Below are 13,265 nucleotides of genomic sequence, written 5' to 3'. Positions count from 1 at the left end.
TCTCAAGTCCTGAATGGGAATGTAGAAGGTATGATATTTGTGTTTTCTTATGCTCCCTCAGATCCAGAGTAACAATTATTTTGTTCTGCTTTACATGTGTGTACAGGAAATGACATTAAAGAATCTGGTTTTATGAGCAAGTTTGCAGATAACACAAAGACTAGTGATGACTTGATCAGCCTCAGTAGTCTTCATATGGAGAATGATATTCATCAGTGAGTAAAATGGGCAAAGAAATGACAGATGGAATTGAACCCTGAAACATGAGAAGTGATACATTTTGGGAGGATTAATAAGGCTACAACATTACACAATCAACGGTCGGGACCCAAGGAAGCACCGAGGGAAAGAGGGACTTTGGCAAAACAGATCCTCAAAGGCTGATGAGATGGTTTAAGAAGGCACACGCTAGCTAGGATAGAATAGCAAAACAGAGAGGTCTTGCTAAGTTATTGGTTCCACCACAGCTGAAGTATTGTGTACAATTCTGATCAAAGTCTCAAAGTCGGGTTTATTGTCACCTGCACAAGTACACGTGTGCACAGGTGCAATGAAAACTTACTTATAGCAGCAACACAGACACAGAGCATCAGATAAGCAACACTCAGAAAAAACACAAATTAAACATCAATTCTACATGATTTTTACAAGAAAGAACGCATAAGCAAGTGTTGGACTGGAAAGGGTACCAAGAAAATTCACCAGGATGTGGCATTTCTTATCAGGAGAGCTGCATCTGCAGGGCCTTGGCATTGTCAATGATCCCTCCCATCTGTCCAACAATCTCAGGAGATACCATAGCATTAGGACAAGAAATGTTATGATGGGAAACAGCTTCTTTCCCCAGGCTGTTAGATTAGTTGTTTCGTTTGGTGGTATACATGTGTACGGTTGTGTGTAAGTTATATGTACTGTGTTGTGCACCTTGGTCCGGAAGAAAGTTGTTTCGTTTGGTGGTGTACGTGTGCACAGTTGTACGCGAGTTATATGTACTGTGTTGTACATCTTGGTCTGGAAGAAAGTTGTTTCGTTCGGTGGTGTACATGTGTACAGTTGTACGTGGGTTATATGTACTGTGTTGTATACCTTGGTCTGGAGGAAAGTTGTTTCATTTGGTGGTATACATGTGTACGGTTGCTGTGAGTTATATGTATTGTGTTATGTACCTTGGTCTGGAGGAAAGTTGTTTCATTCGGTGGTATACATATGTACGGTTGAATGACAATAAACTTGAACTTGAAATTCAGTGTTTCAGTGATGAGGAGAGACTGGATTGTTGGTTTTCTTTGGAGCAGAGGAGATTGAGGGAGGATGTGATTGTGGTTGAAGGGGGAAAGAAAGCGAACTTCACCTCTTGGCAACAATAGACAGATGGCAAACAGTTAAGGGGTATGAGATTCAAAGGGTATTCAAAGGAAGCAGAGACTTTCACAATATGTAATAAGTCATCAGACTGAGCACCTGAAATGCCAAGGCCTTAGAACAGAGAAGAGTACAGCACAAGAACAGGCCATTTGATCCACAATATTGTGCTGAACCAGCTAAAAAACAAATCAAAAACATTCAAACACTAATCCCTCCTACCTACACCAAGTCCATATCCTTCCACCTTCCTTACATGCATGTGCCTGTCCAAACATCTCTTAAAAGCCTCTGATGTATTTGCCTCTACCACCATACAAGGCATCCACAACTTTGAGTAAAAAAACATACCCCTCACACTCCCCTTGAACCTAATCCCCTCTCACTTTCTCAATGCATGCCCTCTGGTATTAGACATTTCAATCCAGGGAAACAGATACTTACTGTCCACTCTATCTATGCCTCTCATAATCTTATAAACCTTGATCAGATCTCCCCTCAGCCTCTGGTACTCCAGAGAAAACAACCCAAGTTTATCCAGCCTCTTGTGATAGTATATGCCCTCTAAACCAGGCAGCATTCTGGTAAACCTCTTCTGCACCCTCTCCAAAGCCTCAACATCCTTCCTATAGTGGGGTGAACAGAACTGTATGCAATACTCCAGATGTGGCCTAACCAGAGTTTTATAAAGTTGCAAAAAATCCTCCTGACTTTTGAACTCAATGCCTCGACTAATAAAAGCAAGCATTGCATAAGCTTTCTTTAACCACCCTATCGATCTGTGTAGCCACTTTCAAAGACCTATGAACTTGGACTCCAAACCTCTCTGCTCAGCAACACTGTTAAGGATCTTGCCCTTAACAGTGTACGTTCCCCTTGCATTTGCCCTACCAAGGTGCAACACCTCACCTGTATCTGGGTTAAACTCTATCTGCCATTTCTCTGCCCATATCTGTAACTCATCTATATTCCATATGCTGTATTCTTTGCCAGTCTTATACACGATCCACAACTCCACCAATTTTGCTGCTATCTGCAAATTTACTAACCCACCCATCTAAATTTTCACCCGTGTCATTTATATACATCACAAGCAGCACGTATCCCTGTGGAACTCCACTAATTACAGACCTCCAGCTCGAATAAGTCCCTTCAACCACTACCTTCTGTGCACTAACCAGTTCTGAATCCAAACATACGATTTGCCGCAGATCCCATACATCTTACTCTTCTGGAATAGCCTCCCATGAGGGACTTTGTCAAATGCCTTACTAAATTGCATGTAGACAACATCCACTGCTCTACTCTCATCACCTTGTCAAAAAACTCAATCAAATTGGTAAAGCATGACCTGTCACACACAAAGCTACACTGGCTGCTCCTAATTAGGCCATGGGATCCCAAATGCTCATATATCCTATCTCTTAGAATTTTCTAAAGTAATTTCCCTACCACTGACATGAGACTCATCAGCCTATCATTCCCAGGATTTTCCATTGTTCCCTTCTTATATAGAGGTCCTCTGGGACCTTGCCTGTGGCTAGCAAGGACACAAAGATGCTTGTCAAGGGCCCAACAATCTCAGTTTTTGCGCCCTTCAATCATCTGGGATAAATCCTATCAGGCTCTGGGGACTTTAATACTTATTAGAAGGCACTACACTTCCCCCCCTTGACAGCTAAATGCTCGACTGTATTTATACACTCAGTACTGATCTCCTGGTCCTGCATATCCTTTTCCTTGGTAAAAACTGAAGCAAAGTACTCACTAAATACCTCACTCATATTCTCGGCATCCAAGCAAATGTTCCCCCCTGTATTTTTGAGTAGTCCCACCCTGTTCCTGGTTATCCTTTTACTCGGAATATGTGTATAGAAGGTTCCTTAAGGTGGTTATAGCCGGGGTGGTAATGGGACAAACTCCCACTACCTATTAAATGCTCCCAATGGCGTGCAACTCAAACAGCCTCTGACAACCAGGTCCAGCTCCTGGCCTTCCTGTGTGGCTGAGCTATTGAGCCTGGTAGAACCGTTTCCACCGACAGGAGAAGGGCAAAGGCAGGTTACTGGTGCCTTCAAACCAGTCGCTTCGGGCAGATGGGGCTCATTAGCCATGGTTGGCAGCTCAGCTACAAGGAAAACTCTGATCTCAAACCTCCGCTACCTTGTGGCTATACCCACTCATGGGAAGGCTTCAGAAATAAAAGCCCCAGGGAAAAATCCAGGGCTGGAGTTCTTAAGGCAGTCCTAACGTTGAGCTGAATGTTGACAGGCAACTCCTGCGATGCTGCTGGTACCAAACTGTATGGGTCTCTGCCGTTCCTTTGGGTTCATCAGATGTGTGGAGAGGGAGAGCTTTCTACAGGGGCAGTATGATATGGAGAGCAAGCTCGCTGTCCATATTGTACTGCCCAGGCTTGTGTATCTAGACAGCTAGGATGCAACATCCATGGTCAACCCTGACCGACAGAGGCCCTCATGTATAGAATGTCTTGGGATTCACCTTAATCCAACTTGCCAGGGAGTTTTCATGGCCCCTCCTGACTTTCCTACACCCCTTTAATTCTTTTCTGGCTTCTTTATACACCTTGAGGCTTTGTTTGATCTTAACTTCCAAAGGTTACATATTCTTCCTTTTTCTTCTTGACTAAATTCATTACCTCTTTGAACATCCAAGGTTCTCTTATCTTTCCATCCCTATCTTTCTTTCTAAGAGAAACATACCTTTCCTGTACTCTGTGCAATTGATCTTTAAACATCCCCCACGAGGGATGTGACTTGCCAGAGAAAAGGTGTTCCCAATTAATGCTTCTTAGTTCCAGCCTAATGACCTCGTTATTTTCCCTACACCAATTTAAAACTCTCCCACAAGGACTGTACCTATCCTTATCTATTGCTATCCTGAAAGGTAAGGAGTTGTGGTCACTGTTCCCCAATTGCTCACCTACTGAAAGGTCAGTCACCAGGCCAGGCTCATTACCCAACACCAGGTCCAGAAGAACCCCTCCTCTCATTGAACCAACTACATATTGATTTAAGAAACCTCCCTGGGTACACTTAACACATTCTGCTCCATCTAAACCCCTTACACTAAGAAGGCTCCAGCCTATATTAGGGAAACTGAAATTCCCCATGACAACAACTCTATTATTTTTACACATTACCTTCATTTGATTACATATCGGTTCGTCAATGTCACAGTGGCTATTGGGAGGTCTGTGGTACAATTCCATCAGTATGATTGCACCCTTCCTATTCCTGAGTTCCACACAAATAGACTCGGTGTCTGAAGGAATGGATTCAATGTTGTTTACTGTCATTTCCGGTATAAAGTGTAAAGGCGAATGAAATAATTATTACTCCACATCTGATGCAGCATAAAAAAAACACAAAAAGATAAAGACCACAATAGTAATAAAAATAACACAATAAATATCAATACAGGTCAACAGCTCGAAAATGGCGAGAGTATGTTTAAGTGCTTGCAGGGAGAGGAAGGGCCAAATAGCCTGTTTCTATGCTGTGGAAACCTAAAATCAATTTCAATCTTCGACCACATCAATGCTGCCCTCTCATGCATCGCCTCCATTTCCCACCTATTTGTCCTCACCCCAACCAGAACAGGGACAGGGTTCTTAACTACCTCCACACGAGCCTCCATATCTAGCATATTATTCTGTGCGTCTTCTGCCATCTCCAACAGGACCACACCACTAAGCACATAGGGTATTTCCCTCCCCCCAACTCTCTGCTTTTGTCTAAGAGACTCCCTTGTCCACAAATCCCTCTCCACTGATCTCCCTCCTGGCACTTACCCTTGCCCAGCAGGACAAGTGCACATTTGCCCCTACACCTCCTCCCTCACCACCACTCAGGGCCCCAAACAGTTCTTTGAGGTGAGCCGACACTTCATCTGTGAGCCTGTCAAGTTATCTGTTGTATCCAATGAAACAACTTCTACATTGCAGGCACCTTCGCTCAGTCCCCCACAAAAAAAAGGATCTCCTGGTGTCTATCCATTTCAATTTGACTTCCCATTCCCATTCTGACATGTCAGTCCATGGTCTCTACTTGCACAATGAGACTAAAGTCAGGTTGGAGGAGCAATACCTTATATTCCATCTGGGTAGCCTCCAACCTAATGCATGAACTTTCATTTCTATAATTTTCAATAATTTCACTCCCACCTCTCTTCTTCCGTTCCCTATTCTGGTTCCACTCTCACCCCTCCTTTTCCCCTCATCTGCCCAAGACCTCCCTATGGTTCTCCTCCTCTGTTTATGCTGGTGAACATCTCCAAGAGGATCATTGTTTGGGGGTTTGTGTGCCTCAAGGACTGAGAGCTATGCTGCCTGGAGTCCATGCTTCATGCTTTGGCTTTTGGTAGGGGACATTTACCCACTTACGCCTCATAATTATCTTTACTTCCATCTGATTTTCTCCTGGCCGCTGCCACTCCAGAGGAAACAACATGCATTTGCCCAATCTCCCCTTACAGCTGCTTGGTACCAAACAAGTTAAAGTGGAGAGGTCAGATTGAGTGTCGCCCAGGTTCAGGGCTAACAACCCTGACTGGTCAAACAAAACTATTCAGGCAACAGCAATGAAGAATCCTTCTGCATCTGAGTGTGACGATATTCCGGAGTCTCCATCCGACACTTGTATGGCTGACAGTAGTGAAAACCAAGAAGAAGCTGATGACATGGTAAATGAAACTCTGTACACTGCCAGAGATGGAGGGACTTCATTACTGCCCTAAATGCCAGCAGTGTAACGGGCAGTTAGTAAAACAGGTAGATAGTCAGTTAGAACCAGACTCAGTTTTATTATCACTGACATTGTCTTGAAATTTGTCGTTTTGTGGCAACAGTACTGTGCAAGACATAAAATACTCTGATGCTACGAAGACAGATAGATAGATACACACAAAATGCTGGAGGAGTTCAGCAGGTCGAGCAGCATCGATGAAAATGAATATTGTCCACTTCCATAAGACCATAAGACATTGGAGCAGAATTGTGCCATTTGGCCCAACAAGCCTGCTCCTCCATTCAATCATGGCTGATCCTTTTTCCCCCTCCTCAGACTCACTCCCTGGCCTTCTCCCCGTAACCCTTGATGCCATGTCCAATCGAGAACCTATCAAGTTCTGTCTTAAGTACACACAATGACCTGGCCTCCACAGCTGCCTGTGGTAACAAATTCCACATAATTCACCAACCTCTGGCTAAAGAAATTTCTCTGCATCTGTTTTAAGTGGATACCCCTCTATCTTGAGGCCGTGTCATTTTTGTCCTAGACACCCCCACCACGGGAAACATCCTTTCCACACCTATTGTCTAGGTCTTTCAAAATGTGAAAGGTTTCAATGAGATCCCCCCCTTCATCCTTCTAAACTGCGAATACAGACCCAGAGCCACCAAACATTCCTCGGATAACCCTTTCGTTCCCAGAATCATCCCTTCTGAAACTCCTCTGAACCCTCTCCAATGCCAGCACATCTTTTATTAGATGAGGAACCCAAAACTGTTCACATTACTCAAGGTGAGGCCTCACTAGTGCCTTATAAAGCCTCAGTATCACATTCCTGCTTTTGTATTCCAAAGCTCTTGAAATGAATGCTAACGTGGCATTTGCCTTCCTCCTCACCAACTCAACCTGCAAGTTAACCTTTAGGGATGAGATGAGATTACTGGGCGCAAAGAAAAGACTGGGAATATCAATAACTGTGGCGCTTCTCTTCCTGACGAACTTAACGTATTCTACACAAGATTCGAACAGAAGAGGAGCGTCCCACTCCCTCTGGATGAACCGGACCTGGTGGCATTGAGATTCATCGCCACCGAGGAGGACGTTAGAAGGGCCTTCCTGAAGATAAATCCAAAGAAGGTGACGGGCCCAGATGGCGTCCCAGGATGGATTCTCCGGGACTGTGCTAGCGAGCTAGCTGGAGTGTTTGCTGACATCTTCAACTGCTCCTTTCTTCAGTCTAAGATCCCCTCGTGTTTTAAGAAGGCAACGATAATCCCAGTGCCGAAGGAGAGCAAGGTGGCATGCCTGAATGACTATCAACCTGTGGCTCTGACATCAATTGCTATGAAGTGCTTCGAGAGATTGGTTATGACACACATCAACCACAGCCTACCGGTCAACCTCGACGCTTTGCAATTCGCCTACCGGAGCAACAGGTCAACGGCAGATGCCATCTCTCTGGCCCTACATTCCTCCTTAGAACACCTGGAGAATAAAGATGCATACGTAAGGCTCCTTTTCATTGACTACAGCTCTGCCTTTAATATCATCATTCCAAATAAACTGATTCCTAAGCTCCGGAACCTGGGCCTTAGCACTCAGATCTGCAGCTGGATCTTCAACTTCCTCACAGACAGGACCCAGGCTGTAAAAATAGGAGACAAGCTCTCCTCTACAATCACTCTGAGCACTGGTGCCCCACAAGGCTGTGTACTCAGCCCCCTGCTGTACTCACTGTACACCCATGATTGTGTAGCAAAGTTTCCATCAAACTCAATATATAAGTTTGCTGATGACACTATTGTAGACTGTATCTCGGGTAATGATGAGTTTAAGTACAGAGAGGAAATTAAGAACCTGGTGGCATGGTGCGAAGACGATAACCTATCCCTCAACGTCAGCAAGGCGAAGGAATTGGTTGTTGACTTCAGAAGGAGCAGCGGACAGCACGACCCAATTTACATCGGTGGTGCGCAAATAGAACAGGTCAAAAGCTTTAAGTTCCTCGGAGTCAGTATCACAAATGACCTGACTTGGTCCAACCAAGCAGAATTCACTGCCAAGAAGGCCCACCAGCGCCTTTACTTCTTGAGAAAACTCAAGAAATTTGGCCTGTCCCCTAAAACGCTCACTAATTTTTATAGATGCACCATAGAAAGCAATCTTCTAGGGTGCATCACAACCTGGTATGGAAGTTGTCCTGTCCAAGACCAGAAGAAGCTGCAGAAGATCGTGAACACAGCCCAGCACATCACAGAAACCAATCTTCCGTCCGTGGACTCACTTTACACCACACGCTGTCGGAGCAGTGCTGCCAGGATAATCAAGGACACAACCCACCCAGCCAACAGACTTTTTGTCCCTCTTCCCTCTGGGAGAAGGTTCAGGAGCTTGAAGACTCGTACGGCCAGATTTGGGAACAGCTTCTTTCCAACTGTGATGAGACTGCTGAACGGATCCTGACCCGGATCTGGGCCATACCCTCCAAATATCTGGACCTGCCTCTCCGTTTTTTTGCACTACCTTACTTTCCATTTTTCTATTTTCTATTTATGATTTATAATTTAAATCTTTAATATTTACATTTGTACTAATTTTTACTATATTTTTAATATTTAATATTTGTAATCCAGGGAGTGGGAAGCGCAGAATCAAATATGGCTGTGATGATTGTATGTTCTAGTACCAATTGTTTGGCGACAATAAAGTATAAAGTTTGGCACAAGGACTCCCAAGTCCCTTTGCATCTTAGATTTTTGGATTTTTTTCCCCATTTAGAGAATAGCCTGCAGATTTATGTCTACTACCCAAGGGCAAGATCATACATTTTTCAACTTTGTACTTCATTTGTCACTTTCTTGCCCATTGTCCTAATCTAAGTCCTTCTACATCCTACCTGTTTCCTCAACGATACCTGACCCTCCACCAATCTTCACATCATCTGGAAACTTAGCAACAAAGCCATCTATTCCATCATCTAAATCATTGATATACAGCATAAAAAGAAGTGGTCCCAAGACTGACCACCACCAGTCACTGGCAGCCAACCTGAAAAGGACACTTTTATTCCTATTCGCTGCCTCCTACCAATCAGCCAATGCTCTAACCATGTCAGTAACTTTCCTGTAATGCCATGGGCTCTTAACTTGGTAAGCAGCCTCATTGTGGCACCTTGTCAAAGACCTTCTGAAAGTCCAAATATATATTTACAGCATCCCCTTTATCTATCCTACTTGTAATCTCCTCAAATAATTCCAACAGGTTCCTCAGGCAAGATTTTCCCTTAAGGAAACAATACTGACTTTGTCCCACCTTATCCTGTGTCACCAAGTACTCATAACCTCATCCTTAACAATTAATTCCAACATCTTCCCAATCACTGAGGTCAGGCTAACTGGTCTATAATTTCTTCCTTTCTTAAAGAGTGGAGTGACATTTTCAATTTTCGACTCCTCTGGCACCATGCTAGAGTCCAAAGACTTTTGAAAGATCTTTACCAATGCCTCCACAATCTCTACCGCTACCTCTTTCAGAACCCTAGGGTGCACTTTATCTGGTCTGGGTGATTTATGTACCCTTAGGTCTTTCAGCTTTTTGAGTACCTTCTCCCTTGTAATAGTGACTGCATTCACTTCTCTTTCCTCACACCTGTGATTATCTGGCACACTGCTAGTGTCTTCCATGGAGAAGGCCGATGCAAAATACTCATTTAATTCATCTGCCACCTCATTGTCCCCAATTATTATTTCTCTAGCCTCATTTTCTAGCAGTCCTATATCCAGTCTCATCTCCCTTTTATTTTTTACATACTTGGAAAAGCTCTTACTATCCATTTTGATATTGTTTGCTTGCTTGCTTTCGTATTTCATCTTTTCCCTCCTAATAATTCTTTTTGTTACTCTCTGAAAGGTCTTAAAAGCTTCCCAATCCTGTCTTCCCACTAATTTTTACTCTGTTGTATGCCCTCTTTTGCTTTTATATTAGCTTTGACTTCCTACCCCTGTCAGCCATTTGAGTATTTCTTTGTTTTTGGACACAACTATCCTGCACCTTCCTCATTTTCCCCAGAAACTCACGTCATCGCTGCTCTGCTGTCATCCCTGCCAGCATCTTCTTCCAATTTACTTTGGCCAACTCCTCTCTCATACCACTGTAATTACCCTTTCTCCACTGAAATACTGCTACGTCAGACTCTACTTTCTCCCTATCAAATTTCAAGTTGAACTCAATCATATTGTGACTGTTTCCTAAGGGTTCTTTTACCTTAAGCTCCCTAATCACCTCCAGTTCATTACATAATACCCAATCCAGTTTGCTCATCCCCTAGTAGGCTCAATGACAAAATGCTCTTAAAAACCATCTCGTAGGCAATTAACTCACTCTCTTGAGATCCATTGCCAACCTGATTTTCCCAATTGACCTGGATGTTGAAATTTCCCATGATTATTATAACATTGCGTTTTTGACACATCTTTTCTAGTTCCTGTTGTAATCTATGGTCCACATCCCACCAGGAATCCTGTTGAAGGGAATTTGCCCGAAACATCGACTTATTCCTTTCCATCGATGATGCCCAACTTACTGAGTTCCTCCACAAATTGTGTTACTTAAGATTCCCACTATCTGCAGAATCTCTACAATCTTGTTTTAATAAAATCTCTGAGGTTGAATTGCACTTACATTAACGCGAACTTGTTCCACCACGTTCAGTTCTTCCAGACTCAGTGGGTGCTCTGGGTCATTGATTGATCTGATCAGATGTAGATGTTAAGGAACGTTTGATCAAACAGAATCACTCAACAAAGTCAATCTGTAAGAACTACTGATACCTGCCCTCAATAATGCCTCTCCCCTCTTTAACCTCTCTCTTATCCACTGGCACTTTAATTCCTGATCTCGCCTCAAACCTCTACCTGGGATCTCAATCCCCTGTGATAGTCTCCCACACAGAACACCAAGTTTCCATGCTTAGGTTGGGGAACCTGTAGCTATGAATCCCAAGGGTGGGGTTGTCACATCTGCACCCTTCTCCGTGGGGAATCCCTCTGCCCCCAACCTCTCTCCCATGGAAACCCTTTGACATGACCCGTCGCCCCAGAGCTCTCCTCATAATTCCTCAACTGCTGACCCCTCTCCCCAGGAAATCCCTCCTGCATGACCCCTCACCCTGGAGAATCCCTCAAGTTCAAGTTTAATTGTCAGTGAACCATACACATGAATCCTCCGGGGCCAAGGTGCGAAACATAGCATGGACAGCACTCACATATAGCACATACATTTATGACAGCAGAAAAACATAGTCACAAACAAAAAAAATAATAAAGCCCAGGTTCTGGCCTGCCTGTAGGTTGATGGTGCACGATTGATTGATACTCATCCATTGCCCCTTACCCCAGGGAAATCCCTACTCTGACTCTTCCCTCTCCATGACCCCCTTACTCTGGAGAAATTCCCATCTTGACCCCCTCACCCTGAGGAAACCTTTCATCCTGACCCTTCACTCCAGGATCCCCTTATCCTGACCCTTCATCCCGGGGAAAACCCTTATCCCGACCCTTCATCCCCAGGAAAACCCTTATCCTGACCCTTCACTCGGGGAAAACCCTTATCCCGATCCTTCACCCCGGGATCCCCTTATCCTGACCCTTCATCCCGGGGAAAACCCTGACCCTGAGCCTTCACCCGGGGAAAACCCTGATCCTGGCCCTTCACCTGGGTAAAACCTTTATCCTGACCCTTCACCCGGGGAACACCCTTATCCTGACAATTCATCCCGGTATCCCCTTGCCCTGAAATTTTTATCCAGGAGCTTCCCCGCCACCTCCCGGCTCGGCCGGGCCCGGATATCGAAGACCTCCCTGCCGTCGATGAGCTCGGCCTGCCGCTCGTCCTGCTCGGCGGCAGTGACAGGCCGCTCGGCGCTCCGGCTGAACACCAGCGGGTTGGCGTTCTCCAGCCGCAGCCCGCCCGCCATGCCGCCTCCCTCTCCGCGTCGCACTTCCATCTCCGGGTCACGGGGTCGCTGGCGCCGGGCTCTGGTTGGCCAAAGGCGAGGGGCGGGGCTGGGTTGCCTCGGCTGTCAATCACAGTGGGACCGGGCTCATTCATGGGTGGCACTGAGCGCGCCCATGGGTGGGAACAGAACAGAAACTGCATCAAACTCAGCCATAGGTGCGGCCACATTGGGATGCCTGAAATCCTAACACAAATACTCAAAATTTACCCACTAGATACGAATGCACGATTAACATCGGAATTCTGACCTGGATATCACTTTAAGGACTCTATCGTATTATCCCATATTCTCGTTATTTATCGCTACTTATTGATATTTGCATTTGCATAGTTTATTGTCTTCTGCATTCTGGTTGATCTTTCATTGATCCTGTTATAGGTTTGCCACAGATTCGCTGAGTATACTAACAGAGAAATGAATGTCTGCGTTGTATGCGGTGACATACCTACTCTGATAATCAAGTTTGCTTTGAATTTTATCGTCACATTGAAGAGCCATCAGGTAATGTCGGAAATCCGTAAAATCCTAGTTGGACCACACTTGGAATATTGTGTTCAGTTCTGGTTGCCTCTTTATAGGAAGGATGTGGAAGCTTTAGAGGATGCAGAGGAGATTTACCAGGATTCGGGAGCGTGCCATTTGAGGATAGATTGAATGAGCCTGGGCTATTCTCTTTGGAGTGAAGGATGGAGAGAGGTGTGTGTTCGGTGCTGAGCTGTGCCCACAATTCTCGGCAATTTCTTGCGGTCACGGGCAGAGCAGTTGTCTTACCAATCGGTAATGAGCAAAGATAAGAGGATTCTCTGTACGTAAACGCAGCCAGCTCCACCCCGGCCACAACTCTCTCCACTCCATCCTGGACATCTTCAGGAGGCACAACCCATCATTAAGTACCCTCACCACCCAGGCAGGACATGCCCTCTTCTCCTTACCACCGTCAAGGAGGACGTACAGGAACCTGAGGACACACACTCAACGATTTAGGAACAGCTTCTTCCTCTCCGCCCTCAGATTTTTAAACGGACAAATAACGCTGGGTCATTGCCTCAGTATCTTCCCATTTTATTCGCAATTCATTTATTTTGTAAGTTATAATAATTGTATGTCTTTGCACAGTTCTAATGGCGCAAAACAAC

At 44.9% G+C, this 13,265-nt stretch overlaps 1 protein-coding gene across 1 annotated transcript in view; it reads right to left on the bottom strand.

Annotated features, from left to right (window-relative positions):
• The window catches only part of ciao2b (cytosolic iron-sulfur assembly component 2B), a 34,699-nt gene extending 22,568 nt beyond the window's left edge, over nt 1-12,131 (bottom strand). The window contains exons 1-2 of the mRNA XM_063067247.1: nt 11,961-12,131; nt 10,794-10,873 (exon numbers count right to left, since the gene is read on the bottom strand). Of these exons, the coding sequence (XP_062923317.1) occupies nt 10,794-10,873; nt 11,961-12,117 (237 nt within the window). The 5' untranslated portion in view covers nt 12,118-12,131. The remainder of the gene's footprint in view (nt 1-10,793; nt 10,874-11,960) is intronic.
• Between the last annotated feature and the right edge of the window lie 1,134 nt (nt 12,132-13,265).

The sequence above is a fragment of the Mobula hypostoma genome, chromosome 14 (genome assembly GCF_963921235.1).
Source record: "Mobula hypostoma chromosome 14, sMobHyp1.1, whole genome shotgun sequence".
In the NCBI taxonomy this organism is placed as follows: domain Eukaryota; kingdom Metazoa; phylum Chordata; class Chondrichthyes; order Myliobatiformes; family Myliobatidae; genus Mobula; species Mobula hypostoma.
The sequence above is the reverse complement of the archived record's forward strand: the minus strand, read 5'-3'. Positions and strand labels throughout refer to the sequence as shown.